This window comes from Daktulosphaira vitifoliae, unplaced genomic scaffold (assembly GCF_025091365.1).
Source record: "Daktulosphaira vitifoliae isolate Bord-2020 unplaced genomic scaffold, ASM2509136v1 Scaffold_3, whole genome shotgun sequence".
NCBI lineage: Eukaryota > Metazoa > Arthropoda > Insecta > Hemiptera > Phylloxeridae > Daktulosphaira > Daktulosphaira vitifoliae.
The window spans coordinates 20,581,289-20,601,496 of NW_026099574.1; the positions used below are offsets into that span (position 1 = coordinate 20,581,289).

The window sequence follows — 20,208 nt, forward strand, 5'->3', positions numbered from 1 at the left end:
TAAATATGTTTTCAAGTTTAATTAACAGTGATACTATAACCACAAAATTAATTATTACTTTTTTATTTTAATATTTATAAAGTTACAAAGTTGCTTATTAAACTAGATATTTCTAGAAATAATTAATCAAATTAGATAGTTTCAAACAAATTAATTAAAAAAACATTTTCTCATAATTATTCAAAAATATTATTTTTGAATTAGAAGTGTGTAAAGATAAATATGACAAATGTTTCATTTTACCCGTTTTACTTAATATGTGAATAATTAAATTCAAATTACTGTTTTATGATCATCAATAATTATATTATTTACATTTTTTTTTCTTATTTAAACAATGATTATTGATACTTAAATAATGTGTTTTTACTTTTATTTTTTGTAAAATATATCACTTTAACTTTATGAAACACTACTGTATTAAAAACTATGAACAAGCATAAATGTATTTAACTTATAATAAAAATGTAATATTCTTCATATAAAACAATCTTTATGACAGACTTTAACAAAGGATGATAAAAAATAAAAATCAATTGTTTTGTGTATTTTAATGAGTGTATTTTTATAAAAAAACAATATTACAATAATACTGTAATTACCATAGTTCATTACTAAGTGTAGGGGAGATAAATTATTATATCTATTGGCTAACTGTACGAATTATTACATGCATTTTATGTTTTATTATTAATAATTAAGAATCTTATCATTAAAGTTACAGTCGTGACTTGCATAGAACTTATCCACACTTAAATTTATAATAATTTAACTTTCTTTAATAGGTTATGGTAATAAAACCTACAAGTTAAGCCATTAGTTTTCTAAGGAATGCATATTGCCATCCACAATATTAAAACTTAAAAAATTTAACAGTAGACAATACATCTGCAAAACTAACTGCTTAGCATTATTAATTTTTTTTAAGAAAGTTATTTACATCATTGTTTAAAATATTTTCTTAGATTGATTTAACCATATTTTATAGTGTTTAATTTATAATAATATGATAAAATGAGTTATCTCCAAAAATTGTATTTTTTCTATTTGAATTATTTTACTCTTTTTTTACAACAGAAGAATAAAAATTTCTTTAAAGTATTTTGCTTAAAGTTTTCTCATCTATGCGAATAAATTATTTTTGTGATAACGAAAATAAGAGTTAAATAAAAGTATAACATTTAATAAAAGATGAGATAAACATAATTGATATATAATTGATCAATGCCAGTTATATTTCTGACTCGTGTCAATAAAAAAGTATATAAAGTCTTAAAAATTTTGTTTTTATCTCTCTATAGTTTGTAAAATAATAATGATTATAGTTTTATACAATATTAATGTAAAAACATAATTCACACAGTAAATGATTGTACTTATACTAAATACTTCCTTAAGATTATCAAATAGTGAGTCTCTAAACTGTTTGCTTTACAAATATGGCAGATACAACAACTTCAATAGTTTAATAAATATCATCCATACTAATTAATTAATTTTATGATTTCATATTATTTTCATAATTTTCATTTATTATAAAATTATTTCTTTACATGATTAGAGCAATATTTATAATAATAATATATATATCCAGTAGCTAAATAGTGACCTAATTTATAATATAGTATATAAAATATAATTACTGGTAGTTTGCCTTATAGCATTATGCAAGTTGATATTAACTCGTGCACATTAAAAAAAATGATTTATAATTAGTAGTACATTTATAATTTAACCATATTTTATTAAGTATACCATGCAAATAAGACTTTCAGACTTTGTGATATCAATTCAACTTGGTGTTGTTCAAAGTTTTGTAAATTTATTTATACAACTGTACAACATTAAAAAAAAATACACGCTTATACAATCCATGCGAACTATTAGTTATCCTCATTAACAATTTAACTTTAACTTCTATTACTATTATTACTATTTTTGTTGAGATTTTTAATAATAATAGTAACTATAGGCTTCTATTGGCGGTGACTTGTTTCCTCCTTAGTAAATATGCGATCCTCGAAAAAGTTGTTTTTAAAAAAAAAATTTTGTTTATAATTATTTTATCTAAATTAAAACTAATATCATTATACTTTAATTTTTTTAATTTTAAAATATATATTATTAATTATTTTACATTACAGGAACTTTTAATTTTCTGAAGTATCTTTTAAAAAAATGTATGATGATTATAAAAAAGGCTTTGGATTTTATCTGATGGATTTCTATGATAGTAACCGTAAATATAGCCATCGAATAGTCCTTTTCAGACCCTACAACTATTTAGGCGTTTTATAATATCTACTACGATTTTGATATTAATTTTTGACATATGACTTTTTACATTTACTGATAACCTACTAGTTCTAAATTCTATCCTCGAATTTTTCTTACCAAGTTTTATAGAACAAAGCGATTAGCCACGGAAAAAATAATAAAAATAAACTTCAAGAAATTTGTAAATATTTAAACTGAGAAAACATTGTACAATATCTTATGCTAGTCGTTTCCAACAGCATACACGTTGTATGGGAATGGATCGCTTAGCTTTTTAGAAACAAACTGTATTTACTACTAGGTACTCAATTTTATTTTGTCAATCGGAAGCAGTAAAAAATATCATTAGAAACTCATGAAGTTCTACTCACAAAGAATGATTGTATTTTTTATCGTTTCTAAAACAATCTAATGTATGGATTTTGATAAATCGATACAGTGTATTCTTTTACAGTTATTACATATCGGAATTCTTTCGTAGTACTTTTAATGATAAATTATTATGTTTTGTTTTTTCTTTTTGTGTTATGAGTTTTTCTGTTGTTTATCTTTTATGTCCAATGCTCTTATCTCATTCTCGAGTATTTTTTCCATTTCTATTCCACCTCTCTTTACACGACCACATAACATCTGCTTTTATTATCGGTCGCCACTTTAAATTCTTTTTTCTCAAATTTGATCATATCCTTTTAATTTTTTCATTTCACACTTGCCACTTTTACGTTTACGATACAATACATAAGTATAAAGCCCGCACATAATATTTTCCTCACTTTTTTATATCACGACGTCCGTCTTTGGAATGCGAATTAACATTTTGCTTATATTTGGGTGCACATTTCAAGTTATTTTCACGGATAAGGTTGCAAAAGAGTCACATACAAGAAGTATTCGGGACATGTTCAATAGGTAAAGACATATGTCTACTAAAGTTTGAATAAAGGTAGGTTATGCAAATTCACGGTGAATTATGGTTAAGTCAAGTCCACTCAGTATAACATGAAAAAATGGTCTTGAGAACAAATAACAATGTTGATGGCCTAGTATATGATGAGGGGTTGGTGGGTTTGGTTAAGGGCAAATGTTTCATTAAAATGGACGGAATATGCCACAAACCCCTTCGTGCCACTAATTCAACGATGACGACAACATAAGCAGTGCAACTAACAAACCTTAATTGAATTTTGGTTATTATTAACTAATCATTTTTTTATGTTGTATATACAGTGAAAAATTGATTGTGTCAGATACGGCTTAACGTTACAATTATAATATTTATAGACTTAGACAGTAATTACAAATACATTTATTGGGCGGTCATACGGTTGTCATAGTTATGATGGCCGTATTATCGTAGAGTTAACATATTTTATATAAATATTTTAAGTTATGCAACTGTATTATTATTATTATGCGTATATAAGAACCGAATGGCAGTATCATCTAAGATGGTGATGTTTACAATTATTGTTATTATTATCATCAATATACTTATATGTATATTTTTGTATCGTAAAGTTTAAAACAACGTTAATATTATTTATAAATAACAATATTAGCTATTGTTGTATAGTATGTAGTGGTGGATGGTTGACGGCGGGAGACTAAATCTCCCGCCGCCGGACCGGAAAACACTTCCAACGTCATTGAAGGAGGTTTTATATTATTTTTGTAATGATTATTATATTAATTTTCAGTTCATAGTAAGTATAGTTATTATCACGTGTGACAATTTTATACGAAACTGACTGTTAAATTAAGAGGATTCTCCAGTCGTTCCAGACGACGTATTGTCAAATTGCGCTCAGACATTGAATATGTATGATACATTCGTTTCCTGGCTGGACTGTCGCTTGGTATACGCGTGATGGTTGGTGATGTAGTATGACGCCTTACTGGCCGACCACGAGTTGGCCGACGTCACGTTTTCGTTGTACCTGAGCGTTCCCCAGCAGCTGCGACTTTGCAAGACGGCCGTGAAGCCGCGACGGAACTTTTTATTGAAAAAAGCGTACAGTATAGGGTTTATACAACTGTTACTGGCACCTAACCATTGGGCGATTGGCGTGGCTATGGGTAAAAAGTCTTCTTCCCACGACTTGAGACGGCCACCCAACTTGATCCTGGCAAAAATCGCATAAAGCGGAAACCACGACACCACAAACAAAATGACTACCATAACGAGCATTTTGACTACCTTCACTTTGCTTTTCTGTTGAATACGCTCCATTTGCGCGTCCTTATTGTCAGTAGGTATAGTTCTACGCCACACTTTTATCCATATCATGGCGTAGCACAACGAAATGGCTATCATTGGAACAACGTAACATAATCCCAAGTTGCCCAACAAGAAATACAAATTACCATCGAGATAGTCGGGCCATACTTCCAAACAAAGCTCTAAATTAGGTTCATCCTTAAATATAGCCACCATGTCAAAAAATAATGCCCAAGGTATGGTGATAGTTGTAGACACCAACCAAATAATTCCAATTATGTATCTGGCACGACGTGTGGTGATCTGACACTTCAATGGATACCAAATGGCCAAAAATCTGTAAAAGAAAAATTGATTAGTAATTTATTGAACAAATGAATGCGTAATATTAATATATTTGCACTTTATTGTTGGTAAAACAGAAAACTGGAAAATTATCACGTGGTAATAATAGCTAAAAACATGTGTAATAATATTTGACATTTTTATATGTCAAAAAATAATAATAAATTTCAAAAAACTTCATTTTTTATAAAATTTTAATTGTGTATAATTTGTCTAGTTTTTATGTTAATGCTAAATAAAATGTTGAAAATTAGTCGTATCTTTAATCATATTAGTAAAAATAATGACGTATAACCAAAATAAAAATATATTTTAAAGATTAATCTCTTTATTTTATGCACTACAATGTTTTATGAAAGCTATTCCAAAACAATTTTCCGTTGTTGAGCGCATTCTGTTGTAGTGTAATATTATTCAAGGGATTTTCGAAAGTATTTCACTAAAAATGTTTTTGCACTTGATTTTTAAAATAAATAAAGATAAAAAATTAAGCTCCTTCTTGAAAGATGTGAAACATACATCTTTTATTGGACCCTATGGTATTTCTGTTACAAAAACCGTTCGGCCTTGTTCTATATAACTGACATGAGATATATTATTATGTTTTAACTTTATCGCTGATACTCGGCGTGAAAACTTGATAAGTTATAACGTTTTAATAAATATTGTTAACAACCAATAAAGGTAAAAGGATGTCGATCAAATGACAATAGAGTAGTAAGTAGTTAAACTTGAGACTTTATCAGTTCCTATTTATTTTTTATTTAAAATTTTAATTATTGTTCATTCATACTTTATTTAACAACAATAAATGAATTATTCAAAATATAAAAAAAAAAATATATATATATATATATATATATAACTATAAACTGAATATTATTGACTAATTGAAAAAGAACTTCTTTAAATTGATAATAGATTTGATAATAACCAGGAAGCATAATTTTTTTCAACAAAATATAAACACAATTATAAAGTGTTTTATCATTTTTCAGTAGAAGAGTTCAAATTATAAACAAATTATTCTCTTTAAAAATGCCTGTAAAATAAATTGATGTACAATTATGTCATAAAACACATCTGAATTTGTTGAAATATGTTCTCAGCTTGTAAATATTCGCAAATTTAATTGTGTGTTAACTAATAACATTAGAAAAAATTGATTTAAGAGAAAATATCCGATATTATAATAGTAAAAATATTAAAAGAGTAATAAAATGCCTTTACATGGTTTTGTATCGACTTAATCCACAGAAATGTAAAATTTTGTATGACTTGAACATAAATAAAAACGAAGAAAAAAATACGTGAATAAATTTAGTACTTTGGAATTCCAAAACTATGTTCACTCTGTTGATTTGTAAATTGAGCCCACGAGAGTACGTGGGCCGTCTGAAATTCTGAAATGATTTTTGTAATTTATGACTGGACTGTTTTGACTAAAATCATTTGGAATTGTCTGCACGATTGAAATTTTTGCATTGTGATTTCTTATTTGACTTAACGATCCTGCGCACTTATATTGAACGTTATATTTGTTTTATTATTATTAAAAAAAGTCAACATTCATGTGTATAATCATGGCGCGTAACTAAAGCAAAAATGTTGGGGTACTGAAATTATGTTATGCTTATAAACCTCCCGACACAAACGCCCCCGAATAACATTCCTTAAATTATTGCTTACCAGAAACAACGAACAAAGATAAAAAACAACATTTTTTTAACCGTTATACTAGTATTATTTTTCGGTTCGCCTTATTATCATATTATTTATTGACAAATTATTGTCAACTACCGATAAAAGAAATCCTTCGTAAAACGAGAAAAGTTATTTTCACATAATTTTAATAAAATAGGACTAGGGATGCTGCAACGCCCCCAGCTCTTCGCTAGTTGCGCCAATGTATTTAATCGATATTTTGCTGTGATAAGCTAATGTGCCATGTATATTAATAAAACTATAACACCACGTGTGCTGAGGTAAAGTAGAACACCTACAGGGCATAACTGTTTTCTACTGATAAGTCCAGTGGAAAATCTACATTTTTGCAATAACAATAAAATATTATAAACGGTCGAATATAAAAATGCTTTAAAAAGTAGGACAAGACCTTCAGAGACCCGAAACGGCCGCGGTAGTATTAACGAAGGGGAATGAAGTTTTTTTTTATGTTTTTTCAATTTATAAATGCGTATGAAAAGACTTGAGTAATATTTTTATTCAGATTCTCGACGGTAATGTAGGATTTGCACATCTCAAATTGTATATCTGATTTGAAAAATATATTCAGTTTATTTCGGTATGCTAAATAAATGACTAATATAGGATGCGTGTTTGGTACTCTTTAGCTCTCTATTAAAGTGAAAAACAACATAAAAAGATACAGCCAATTTTATTATAGGATGTTTGAAGACCTAAAAATGTACTACCTTAAATGAGCGCATTATGTTAATTCTCAAATGTTTCAAGTGTTTAACATACAATATTTAAATAACACATAATCACTTCGCTTTCGACAACATTGCAGTGAAGACGAGTAAATTGATCTTTAGTGAGAGATAAGTGATGTGTTAAACAGTTAAATCTGTCAATAATCAATACAAAATATACCGTCAGAATAATGTGCTGAAATAGTTGGTCGTTTCTTAACAAATGAGAATTACAAAACAAATATATTTACATCTCGTTAAGTAAATTTCGGCGAACTAGGCCCAACATGTAGTTTTGGCACGTTGCCGCTATCAAGTATTAATAATAACACTAATGAAAGGCTCTATTTTTTAATGGGAAAATAAATTATTAAAATCGTACATTTCTTTGAGTCTTTTTATTCGACGGTCGAAGATTTATCAACACCGTAATGATGTTATACTAATAATTAAATATTTATGTAGATCAGATGACAGTCTTTACAATACCTGACATCATTTTCAATATTTACTATTAAGATTATAAAACTAAATTGAACATTAATTGAAGTAGATAATGTTTTTCATAACACTTTAAAAAATTTACATATCATTTATTTAAAAACTATGTAAAATGTGTTTTTGGAATAAAATATAACTTTTAAAAATAAAATATGTCTTTGAAAATTTTTCAAATCACAGAGTTTAATTTTATTTGTTTCTACATTAAATCTATATTGGACTAGCATTGATAAAATTTAATTAATACACATTGTTTACGAGTATGTGCAATGGCTTTTAAATAATTTTTCGATTTCTCGATAGCTTGTTTCAAAACAAAATTAAAATACTATTTCAAACTTAAAACTTATACATCAGCTTTATTATAATGAAACTATACAACTAAACTTTAAATATTTCTAGAAGTGCTAATTTGTAGATATATATTTGATACGCGAGACAAATATATAATTACATTTAGAAAATTAGTTGATTATGGTTCAAAATTATTTTTAATAATTTCTTAAATTCTAATTGACGTGTTGAGAAACAGCTAGAAATATCATTTTACGGTTTGTTATAAAAATAATAGGTCTAAATGTTATCAGTTATTGCTGAATTAGAATATTATCCATACATTTTTTTAAGTAACTAATGTTATTAGTGTTGTATTTTGTCGTACTAAACGAATATATAAATATATATGCAAATGCAATTATAATATAAACATTGTTTTACACAATGTTTATATGATTAATACTTATCACACAATTTCGGATATATTTTTATATTCTATTGTTATTAATAAACAATAATATAAACTTAATCCAGTTTTTTCAAGTAATTTATTTTACGAGGAATATCTGTTTAAATTGTACGCTTTTTTAATGATCGGACTTCAGAAAATCTAGAGATATTTTTTGGTCGCAATTCATTTAATGATGAATAACAAATGACTCGAGAAACAATTTTCAAGTTTTAATTTAGATGAGATTTCGAATAATTAATTGTCATTGTCATCATGCAAATTAATCTGAAGATATGAAAATCAATACTCAAGTAACTAACTTGTATGTATTGTAGGAGTAATCCGAAATAGAAATAGTTCTATATAACTTCTATTTCAGGGAAATTGTCAATTTTAATTTTAATTTTACTTTTAAATTGTAATATAGATAATTAACTTCAAAAATTTGTTTGATAACATGAATTGTTTACATAACAGTTTTAACTGCCTTGTATATTAACATATTATGATATTGTTTACAATTTGAATGGCCTCAGCATTAAGTCTATCCAGATTTTTATTGCAAAAGTACTGTTTTGATATGCTTGATTGATCTGACCGTACTTCTTTATAAGACCATCGATATACATTGTCATGTGAATACAATGTGTTTATGTTGTTATGACCATTATATGACATAATTGCAGCTCTCAAGGTCTTTGACGAATTGTGTCCGTAAGTACACAATTTAAGTGTATGTTTCGGACGTCTTCGTATAGAATTCCCCGCAAGTTTCCAACAAAGGCTTAAGCGTGTCAAGTTCGGCTGGTTAACCGTAAATGGCGGACAAGTTCAACAAAGTTCTATGTAAACTTGACACTGACTTGACATATTCAGCATGTCCTGCTTTGATTTTGATAAAACATATAAAAGAAGCCAGCATCGTATAGAATGTTACCAGTTACAAAGAATCCATTCAAACATTCTGAAAAACTTGCGGTAAAAATCCATTTTCAAAATGATGAAAATTACAGTAAGTGCATTATTATTTATTTTCATATAGTACATTTTATGTATATTAGAAAATTCATTGAAACTTAAGGAATATAATCGTGGACGGTCAATAGTCCGTAAAAATGTTATTTTTATTGTTACTTTAAGTAAGTCTTTTGGTCAATTTTCTTTAATCATTCTATGCCCCTAAAAATTTTACCAAATGACCGCCTATGTATTTAAAAAAATGTCAAACACTCTAAAATTATTATTTTAGACAGGATCGCATTAGAAATTGTGCTACTTGGGGTACCAAATATTGCCACCCTATAATTATGAAGAACCCATGATTTTTTTTCAAAGGTATTCAATGCATGAAATTTATGTTTTAACACTAATAATTGAGACAAATAAAATTTTTTTAATAAATTAATTACATTTTATTTTTAAACAAAATAAACCTTTCAAAATTTATTGATTGTCTATTTATTACAAAAGTAATTTTAGTAAAAATGTTTTGTTATATTTATATAATTTTATAAATATTTTTTACTTATAAAAACGTATTATGATTCTCACAAAAGTCTAACTCAAAGTAATTATTACTATGTGTTACTTATATGTAATAAAAATAAAAAATTTTATTTTATTAGTTAAAATTGTAACTGAATTTATCAATTATATAATTATTTAAGATACTTTTATAAATATAAAACTATAAATAACTCAAATCAAACTAAAAGCACTTATTAGGCAAGTTTTAAAAAAACTTTCGTGTTAAAACTCCATATACCGTTTATATAAATTTAAACGAATAATCACANTTTCGTGTTAAAACTCCATATACCGTTTATATAAATTTAAACGAATAATCACACGCAATAGTGTTAAGTCTATTTAACAATTTTCAAATTAACCAAATAAAAATGGTAGAAAGCTATTCTTCCTTATAAATCAACATGAATATCGAGGTAATTTTGAATCGTTGCCATTTCATGTAGTCTAGAGGTTAAGAGATTTACCAAAGTAGATATTGTGCCAATTTTGAATATTAGGCCTAATAATTTTATACCAATGGTCGAAATATTTTAACAATCTTAATTATCAATCAATAAATAAATTTTAACAAACTAAAACCACGCGGATTTTTAATACGAGATGAATAGAAGTTATTATTTTTTAAAAATAAACTTTGCATGTCCCGGTTATATTTATAGATTAATCAAAAATAAAAAAAAATGTAATATCAACAAATTATTAAAAATATAATTTCATCCAAGTCGATAAGTTTACTAGAAATAAATAATTTTTATTAATTTCTAAATATTATTTAATCGTAAAGCTTGTACGGTATTTAATAATAACTTTGGTGGTAAAATACAAAAAATATACTGATTGACAGTTTATCGCCTATATAATAATCTATAATAATTAATTATGGGACATGCGGTTGATTGATTAACTTGCTATTTAAATAGTTCAGTTAAGTCAGAAGTAATAAATTATGCTAGACTGGAAGATGTATTAAGTTGCAGCTGTGGCGCATTATGGGAGTGAGAAGAAGGATCAATAAAGATGCAATGTGGCCCGACGTTACGGCTTTCTGTTCAAGAAACGTTAAACGTATAATAATGTGATGTCTCATTTTCATCTCTCATTAAAAAAGTTTGATTGAATTGTTATTTCACTAAGAGTTTTGTACCTCAGTTATATATGTAGGCCACGTGAGTTATTTAGATGCGCATTTGATATTACAATATTTATTTTACAATTCTAAAATAAAAATTATTATTTCTACAGTTATTTCAACGATGGATTTTTTGTACAAAAAAAAAAAAAAAAATCTCATAATTTTCAATCATTCTGGCCATAGGATTCCATATACATTATTTTTTCATGTCACTCATTAATAAATCTTAATGCTTTACAGCAATTTATTTTAATTTTTACTAAGTAACAAGAAATGTTTTGGTCCGATTTCAATTGTTACTTTATGAAATGATATCAATATTAAAATTTCAGTCGATTATAATTTAACTGACAAATAATTAAATGTAAATATTTTTTAGATTGCTCTCGCTGTATACTTGGTGGCCATTGCATCCGCTGCCCCATACGTTCCCGTTGTTCCTGTCGTACCTGTAGTCGCTCACCAACCAACCGCAGTAGTTCATTCTTCAGCTGTTGTACAATCTCATCCACCTGCTCCAGTTCGCGTTGTTGTCCCGGCATCAGTCCACCCAGTCGTACAACCAGTTGTTCACCCTGTTGTTTCTGTACCTGTAGCTTCTGTTCACCCTGTGGCTGGTGTCCACCCCGTCGTACCCGTGGTCCATTATTAATGATTTTTTAAAACCCACTTATTTATTTTGTAAAAATTATTTATTCAACACAATATCTTAGAAATAATGAATCGATAAGGCATTAAAAATTGAATTTAATTATTACCTATATACTCACATATATTATTTTACACAATTTATAATAGTGAAAATTCAAAGTAAAATTTTAACGCGTTTTGAACTTTAAATATTTACTGGTGATATTCACACAAACATGGAACTACTTGTGTCTTAAGGTAAAAATTGTATGTTTTACCTGTGTATGCACATGTTAATTTTTATTGTGAATGTTTAATTAAAATGTCTAAAACTTTGAAAAATTAATATTTATCAAACTATGATTTAAGTATCATTACGAGGGAATATGAAATAGTTAATAACTACTAATAATACCGACATATTTTCAAAACAAAGGGATTTGTTGATAAGTGTTGAAAAACATTACTCAGAGAAAGCATTATATTGAACAAAGTAATCCTTTGAAAATAATTGAATTCATCCTAATGGTCTTTTTTACGTTGATGTAAGCCGTTGAAAAAGCGTACGATACATTAGTAAATGTTATACTTTATTACTTATTACTATCATAAAAATAAACAAATTTAAGTAAAAAATACACCTATCCCACGAAAAGTTAATCCAGGTTTACAAACTGGTACACACGAGTAATTCGACAAAACATTTTAAACCATCTAAAAGGTTTCGAAAATGATCGAAAAAATATTTTTAATTAAAAAACTCAGCTCGGTGATTAATATTAAGCGTTATTTTAATTTTTCTAATATTGTATTTTATGGTTCTGGTTTTAGTGAAATTCATAATGAATATCATATAATATTTATGAAATCGATATAAATTCGATAACAAAAATGGCATAAGACTTTTAAATAAACATTAAATATATTACTATAATTATTTATTATTTTTTACAATCTATATATTAGTTTTTCATAACACTATTAGTCAAATAAGCATACCGATTTTAATTAAATATAAAGTATTTTAAGAAAATTTATTTTTATGTAAAAATCAAATTCAATTCAATTTAATTAGAGGAAAAATAGGGTATTTTTAGAACTAAATTAACTGTATATTAAATAAGTGGTGTATTTAAATAATAACAAAAGTTTATTCATTTACTTAGTATCAATTACTTCTGAAAAAGTAATTTTCTAAGGACAAATGCAATCAAAATACAGTTTATAGTAAAATAAAAAAACTTCTACATAATAAACGTTAAAGACGCGTCCCATTGGAAGTTTTGCCACTTAACTGCCTAACGATAAATGTTTATATAGTGACAAGTAAATCTTTTAGTAAATCTATTTTCGTTTCACCAAAAAAATATTTCTATTTCGACTGTTTTTTATTTTCAATTAATCGTAAATTTTCATCATCTTGATACTATTCATCGAGTTTACGTTGAAAACCTAATTGTATTTCAAATCTTGCTCTTTGTTAATGGCATTACGTTTATTTTCCTATAAATCGACTTACATAATGTGTGGTATTATTGATGTGATATTTCAATATCAATATAATGCCAAATTATGTTTAAAATCAAACCCATTTTGATGATTGATTTTTTTATGGTGCACCAATAAACTTTTAAATAACTAATTTACACGAAAAATTGTCAATTAAAGTATATTCATTTTGTGTGATATAACGTTGCAATCGCAGTTAGCGAAATACATCCTAATAAGTATTGTGTAGATAATTTGTATAATGTCTTCTAGATACTGAAAAGTATGACGTTTTAACTCACCTATCTACTGATACGGCAATGAGGCTGTACACTGAAGCGGCCACAGAAACCCCTTGAACGTACGGTACAATTTTACACATCCATGATCCAAGAATCCAAGCTGTAAAAAACACAAGTGAATTAAAAGGTGTATTTTACCATGTCATTTTGTTGTTTTACCGATGATGTAGAAGTATAAAAGAAAGTTCTGTGAAAAGGTAAATGAATACGAATTATTATAAAAAATTATTTCCTGGTAAGACATTGAGCTCATTCGTTTTCAAGTTAAGAGGTATACTTGAACAATGTTTTAATACAGTCAAATATTTACTTATCCATAATCACCTACAGTTTCATTATACGATATTGATTTTTATCAAACTGAAAAAGTTTAAGCTGATGGTTGATGAAAAAAAACTCTTCAAACGTAAAATGCATGCAAATTATTACAATCCAAAAGTTTTACCGCAGCAAATTTGATGAAATACAAACCAGATGTTGGAGGTATTTTTATTTTTTTAATGCAAAGTAGGCGAAATTGAAAATTTTCGTTTTTGGTGGAACTTTTCAAAGAGAAAATTTGAAGAGCCATTTGAGGATTGAGAACTCAATATTTATAATAAAACTAATATTTACTTAAGAATGTAAAACATTCTGAGCATTGCCATAAGTGAAGGACGGTGAATTCGGATAGTTAAAGCAACATTTTAAACCCCTTTAATTTTATTTTAGAACAAACTCTGCAGAAATTTTTGCTATTTATCCAAAACGTTTAGGTATAAAATTTATTTTTAATATATGTTGGTAGATTTTAATTTAATTTAATAAGTTTTTTTAAAATAATATTACAACATTTATAAATTCAATTTCAATAAAAAGTAATCTTACAATCTTTTCGGCTAAAATAGCAAGCAAATCTAATTACATGACATATAATTTTTTGTTAACTATTAGCTTAATTATATATATAATTAATTATATTATATAATTACGATTTCTATAATTCTTATTTGGTAATTATTTTGCAGTACTTTTTTTTAAATAAATTTTACGCTTTTGTACTGCATTAATAAAGTATAACATTTTTTAATTTATTAAAAAGAATTTTTAAATAGATATAGGTACAGATATATAAATTATGTTTGTCTCTTATATTATAGAGCAAATCATAAGACATCTACCCGTTAAGTAAAAATAAAAAGTGTAAAACTTTTTTAGTAAAATAAACTGTTTTAAATATTGACCCATGTAAAAATGTTTTCTCGATCCAAAAATATATTATTTTAATTAATGATATTTTTATTATTCCGATATATTTTAAAAAGAATGAGAAGGCAGACATTTAACAATTATTAATTTAAAGGCTATTTTTACTTTGATAATAAATTTAAAATTAATTATTTTTTTATTAATTATTTTTGTATCATGGCCATAATGTAAATTGGGTTAATAATCTTTTGTTTTGTTTTTGCCTCGATGTTTAATTTTAGCAAAATACTGAAGGAACAATAGATATAATATGATTCGCTGCCAGATTTATTTATATTGAAAAAAAAAATGTAATTCAGCAAAGTTTAAAGCCATTTTTATGAAGAATAAACTGGAAGAAAAGTGTTATTCTCATTTCGGTCTTCTTTTATACTTAATTGAATTTTCATTTTACAATTGCTAAAAAAAATAGTTTTTATCAAAATAAAAGTTTTCCATCACACTTTATTATTTGGAAAAATTTTAAATGCCAATATATCTAATTAAACTTATAAATTTACTTAAAAGTTAATTAGTCATATTTCATGGATAATGTTTTATGTTCAAACATAAAGTATAGCATTAGTAATTAATTATAATTTTACAAAATATTACGTCGAAGATTTTCTACTATGGCGGCAATCATAAACTTAAAGAACAGAAGTTATTTTTGATAAAGAAAATATTTGACGGTCCATAAATTGTCTAAAATAAAAAATAGGCAAACGCAACAATTTGATAAAGTTAAACAATAAATATAGTACTTATTCAGAGTTGTTTATACGAGTAAAACGAAATACAATACATTTTTCGACATAAGGTAAAACATAAATAAGTAGAAAGAAGTTAAAATAATGCGAGAAATAAGGTTTCAATCTGTTGATTTTATTCGAGATTTTAAATGGCCAAATCTCCATTGTAAAACACATTCTTTTCGCCAGCCTTTTTTTTTTTTTGAACTTAACAAAACACGTCGTAAACAAACGATTGAAGCTCTCTGAAATTTGAGGTGGTATTTTGGGTCGTTGCATTGTTGAGTTTGACCCGGTGACCTCGTTCACATGACTAACCACGTCCTACACGTGGAAAGAAAGAGAGATATGCGTCCTTCTCTGTGGGGTTAACTTAACCCGAATATAAGCCTACAACTTTTAGTCGATTCCAGCGGCTATTCTCTGGAACTTTGCTAAAAACCGTCATAAACCCATTTATTAAGTTTTCATCGTCAATAAAATGTTGATAGCTTTTTTACCATTATATTATCGTGAAGAGCATAACAAATAAGGGCCATTTACAATATTCCACGCATACTATACAGTAAAACGGATGCATAAATATTTACAAACACAGCTACTTAGATGTATATATTTAACGTACGCATTAATAACTTATATTGTTAATAATACATAATGGTTGCAAATGATAAACAATGTCAACTAAATGGAAATTACAAAATTGTAGGCAGAATTCAAAAATGAAGATTCTTATACAAAGAACTAAAAACTGACGATAAAATATCTACTTTCAGCATTCTTATATATTATATATAATTGGATACACTAAGTTGAACAGGGTAAAATTGAATACTAAATTTTTTGCTTATTTTAGGTTCAATTAAAAGGTGGTGCTAAATACGGATTTTTATACATTATTTTAGAATTTTCAGAAGAGCTAATTTTAGTGAAATATTTATACATACAATAATAAAAAATATAAATTTTAAAAAAGTTTTTCTGTATAAACTTCAGTTGTGAATATTTAAATTCTGATTGAGAAATTGAAAGTTTTGCTATAGAACCCAATTTCATACTCTGTTGATTTTTTTTTACATTTTGATTTATAAAATTTTTGTTAGTTAAAATTAGAATACTGAAAAGTTACACAAAAAATAAAACAACACTATAAACATTTATTTCCATGCCTTTGAAACTTTTTAAATCTATCCAATTTTTGTTGGCACTAATATGATGAATATAAATAAATAACCACTTTTAATAAAAATTATACAATAAAAGAAAAGGATTCATAGAAATAAAATTATTTATATTTAAGATCTGAAAATGCAAATAAAAGAAATTTCTAGAGTTGTATAAAATACCTTTTTTTTTTTTAAATAATCGTCTATTGTTCCTTTAATTTAAAATATACCTCATAAAGAAAAAATATATAAATATTTATTTATTTATTTACAACTATTTATTGGATTGTTTAAACGTACGAATGATTAAAATCTAAATTTAATTACAGCAAAAACTCAATTTCTTTGAAAAATTAAATTTATTTATGTTACCTTACTATACTTCGTGAAATCTTCTATATTAATTACTTCATATATAAATTATACAACCAAATAAAAAGAATGACAGTTCTGGTTTTTTTATAGGGGAAGACGGATCAAAATGATCTTTTCAACCTTACAAATGCTATTTGATATCTAGGAATAGTTTATGAATGTAAATATTAACATTGTAAATACTTTATATGAATATTATGTATGGATAACCAGTCTAATTAAATAACATCAACGATTTTATTTTCATGTTAAACTTTTTAATGTTATTTGTGTTGTCAGCGTAAAGTTTTTATTTACAGTTAAAGTAAGTAAATCAATTGTTTATACTTTATTAGCTAGGGTTAGCTGTAATGAATAATACTTAATTGTAATTTTCAAGTTAGTCTAATAGTTTAAAGTTTTGACCGGTTTTTTTATTAAAAAACAATATGGGCGAAATGAAAGATTGAGTCAACCCCAACAAACATTTTCTATTGTATATATATAATATTATAATTATTATAATAACAATTAATGTACTAATGTAGTATAATTTAATAATATAATTGCAATCGTTTTCTATTGTATAAAACTTGTAATCAAAATATATGTGATATTTATGTATATATAATAATTTAAAAATAATAGTTGAAAACAAAGGTTTTTTAATGATATTATTACTGTAATTAATTTTATAAACATAAATCGTTATGATTTATAATTTGTTTTACTAATTTACTGAAAAATTATTTCAGTGTTCCTAGTGTGATGCACGAAGACACTTTTAATAATTAATTAATTTTATTTAAATTAATAAGAACTAAGAAATAAGCTTTTTGCTATTTTTAATATGTTTAGGAGTTATATACCTAATTTCAAGTTTGTATGATTATTACATTATTTTATATAACTAATGAGAGCTTAAGGATATCTAAAGCTTGCCTCACCCTCCCCTAATCAAAATATATCTATTTATATATTTTACTAATTTGACTAAAATTTAAAATGTAGATTGCAATCAATTATATTAAGATGTTAATCTGTTTCATATTCAATTTTATGTTAGACATTGCTAGAGTACATTGTAAATTTATAACACCTTATTAATATTCATTGAATAATTATCTCGTGCAATTTAATTTTCAATTATGCAAAGATCTTGAATAATTAATCATTGTATGATAATTACAGTTATTACAAATATGACATAAATTTATTTGGTAAAATGTTTAGTGTTTTTCATTTTTAAAATTTTCTTATAATTATTAAAACCCTCAATAATTAAAAAAGTATCATGAATTACAAAAGACTGAATAGAGTTAGGCGAATCAAGAGTCAGATAAGCTCTTTAACTCATAGAAATAAACTAATTATTAACTTTAAATTAAACAATTTATTTTGATAACTTAAAAAATTATTAGTTTTTTATAATTATCAAAAAAGTTGATACTACAAAAAACTATTTGATTTTTAAACTAGTACTCTTTTGACGTAATTCGATATAAACTGAATGATTTATTATTATAATTATTAGTTTTGGAGCTACTTTTTTTTTATAAATAGTTGTTTGATCGATTGATTTTATAAGTTTACAGAAATTATTCAAAGGTTTGTAGGAGGTTACCAAGTCTTATTCAAACCTACTAGGTCAAGGTAAACAAATGAAACAACTCGATAAAAAAATGATTATTAGTATACTTCTTTGAGACTAAAACTTATTTAGCGTAAATTTACAGTTATATTAAAATTAAAAGTCTCGAAAAGATTGATTGTAATTTATTGAAGAATTAAATAATCTATGTGTTTACTAGTGAAAAGGTTTAAAATGCGACTTTATAATGAGCTGCGCATAAACATGCGTATAGTTTTCTTTTGGAAACATAGTGTAATTAGTAAAATATACATTTTAATAATATTATTATGTTGACAAACTTAAATTAAATTATTTTATGTGCCTTAGTGTCCTATTGATATGGATTGATAGTAATAACATTAATTTCTGTGCAGAGATTTTCTTTGTTTTATTAAGGTATACGTGTTTCATGCGCATGTTCGGTCAATAAACTCTGTGAAGCCTTTGTAGATTTTAAGGGCCGGATAGAAACCCAGTGATGGAGACGAATTATTGTTGACAGGAGTGTATAGAATATTAGAAGTTGTCGTATTCTGCCGCTATCTTATGAAGACGATGCTTTGTAAAAGAAACACTACATATTGTAGTGGCGCCGTGTTATATTTGGAGCCGACACTTATACTTTCCCTTATTTTTGCGTTATTATCATTGTAATATATTAAAACACTGATTATGTTTATTGTGCTATAAAACGATTTCATGGAAAGCAATAAGATATAGGATGTTTGAGTATGTCAAGGATGCAGCCTACTCGTGATTCCAATCATACTCATATCGTGTAGTCTGCCATTAGATACTTGATTTATTCGGATCGAATGGTTGAAAGGATATTTGTATTTAAAATGTGATTTTATTTCTATAGTTATCATCATGTGTAAATCATTATATTAAAACACGGAACAATGAAATATGGTGCTAATTTTAAAACCATATAAATTAAAATGAAATGTCAAGAAGTCGAGTGAACCGGCTTTTGACCTTTTTAGACGAGCTAAAGGTCCGAGCTTTTTTATACTTTTTGTCATTTATTAATATATTTCCATACATCAGCTTATAACTTTTATGATGTATGTGTATATTACTAAACAGAATATGAATTTAATATAAACTATAAATAGCTGAGTGAAATACATTTGTATAACAAGAGGTTGACGTTAAAAAAAAAATACACGGGGCAATAGGTATGCAATTTTGATACGTAGGTGTTATGAACTCTATAATTGTATTTATAAAATTATCTATATGGATGTTCTAATTAAACTGTTAACTGGTCATAAAATTATATAATTATATAAAAAATATCAAATATTTATTTTTAAAAGCATTATTAACTTCCTAAATGTTTTTATTAAATTGAAATAACTGCAATATATTAACTTTAAGGGTTTTTTCACCATTAGTATTCTACCAATACTATATAAACAAAAATATTATTGTGCCAAAAAGATTATTGAAAAAGATACCTTCATTGTTGTGTCAAGTATCTGATTA

The 20,208-nt window shown here is 25.9% G+C and overlaps 2 protein-coding genes across 2 annotated transcripts in view; one reads left to right on the forward strand and one right to left on the reverse strand.

Annotated features, from left to right (window-relative positions):
• Positions 1-424: 424 nt before the first annotated feature.
• The window catches only part of LOC126900668 (neuropeptide SIFamide receptor-like), a 36,979-nt gene continuing 17,195 nt past the window's right edge, over positions 425-20,208 (reverse strand). Inside the window, exons 2-3 of the mRNA XM_050676555.1 lie at positions 13,586-13,685; positions 425-4,832 (exon numbers count right to left, since the gene is read on the reverse strand). Coding sequence (XP_050532512.1) covers positions 4,082-4,832; positions 13,586-13,685 — 851 coding nt within the window. The 3' untranslated portion in view covers positions 425-4,081. The remainder of the gene's footprint in view (positions 4,833-13,585; positions 13,686-20,208) is intronic.
• Positions 9,410-12,112, forward strand: LOC126900669 (splicing factor 3A subunit 2). The gene is made up of 2 exons (XM_050676556.1): positions 9,410-9,515; positions 11,545-12,112. Exons 1-2 carry the CDS (start codon positions 9,501-9,503, stop codon positions 11,815-11,817), a joined length of 288 nt encoding a protein of 95 aa, XP_050532513.1. The 5' UTR covers positions 9,410-9,500; the 3' UTR covers positions 11,818-12,112.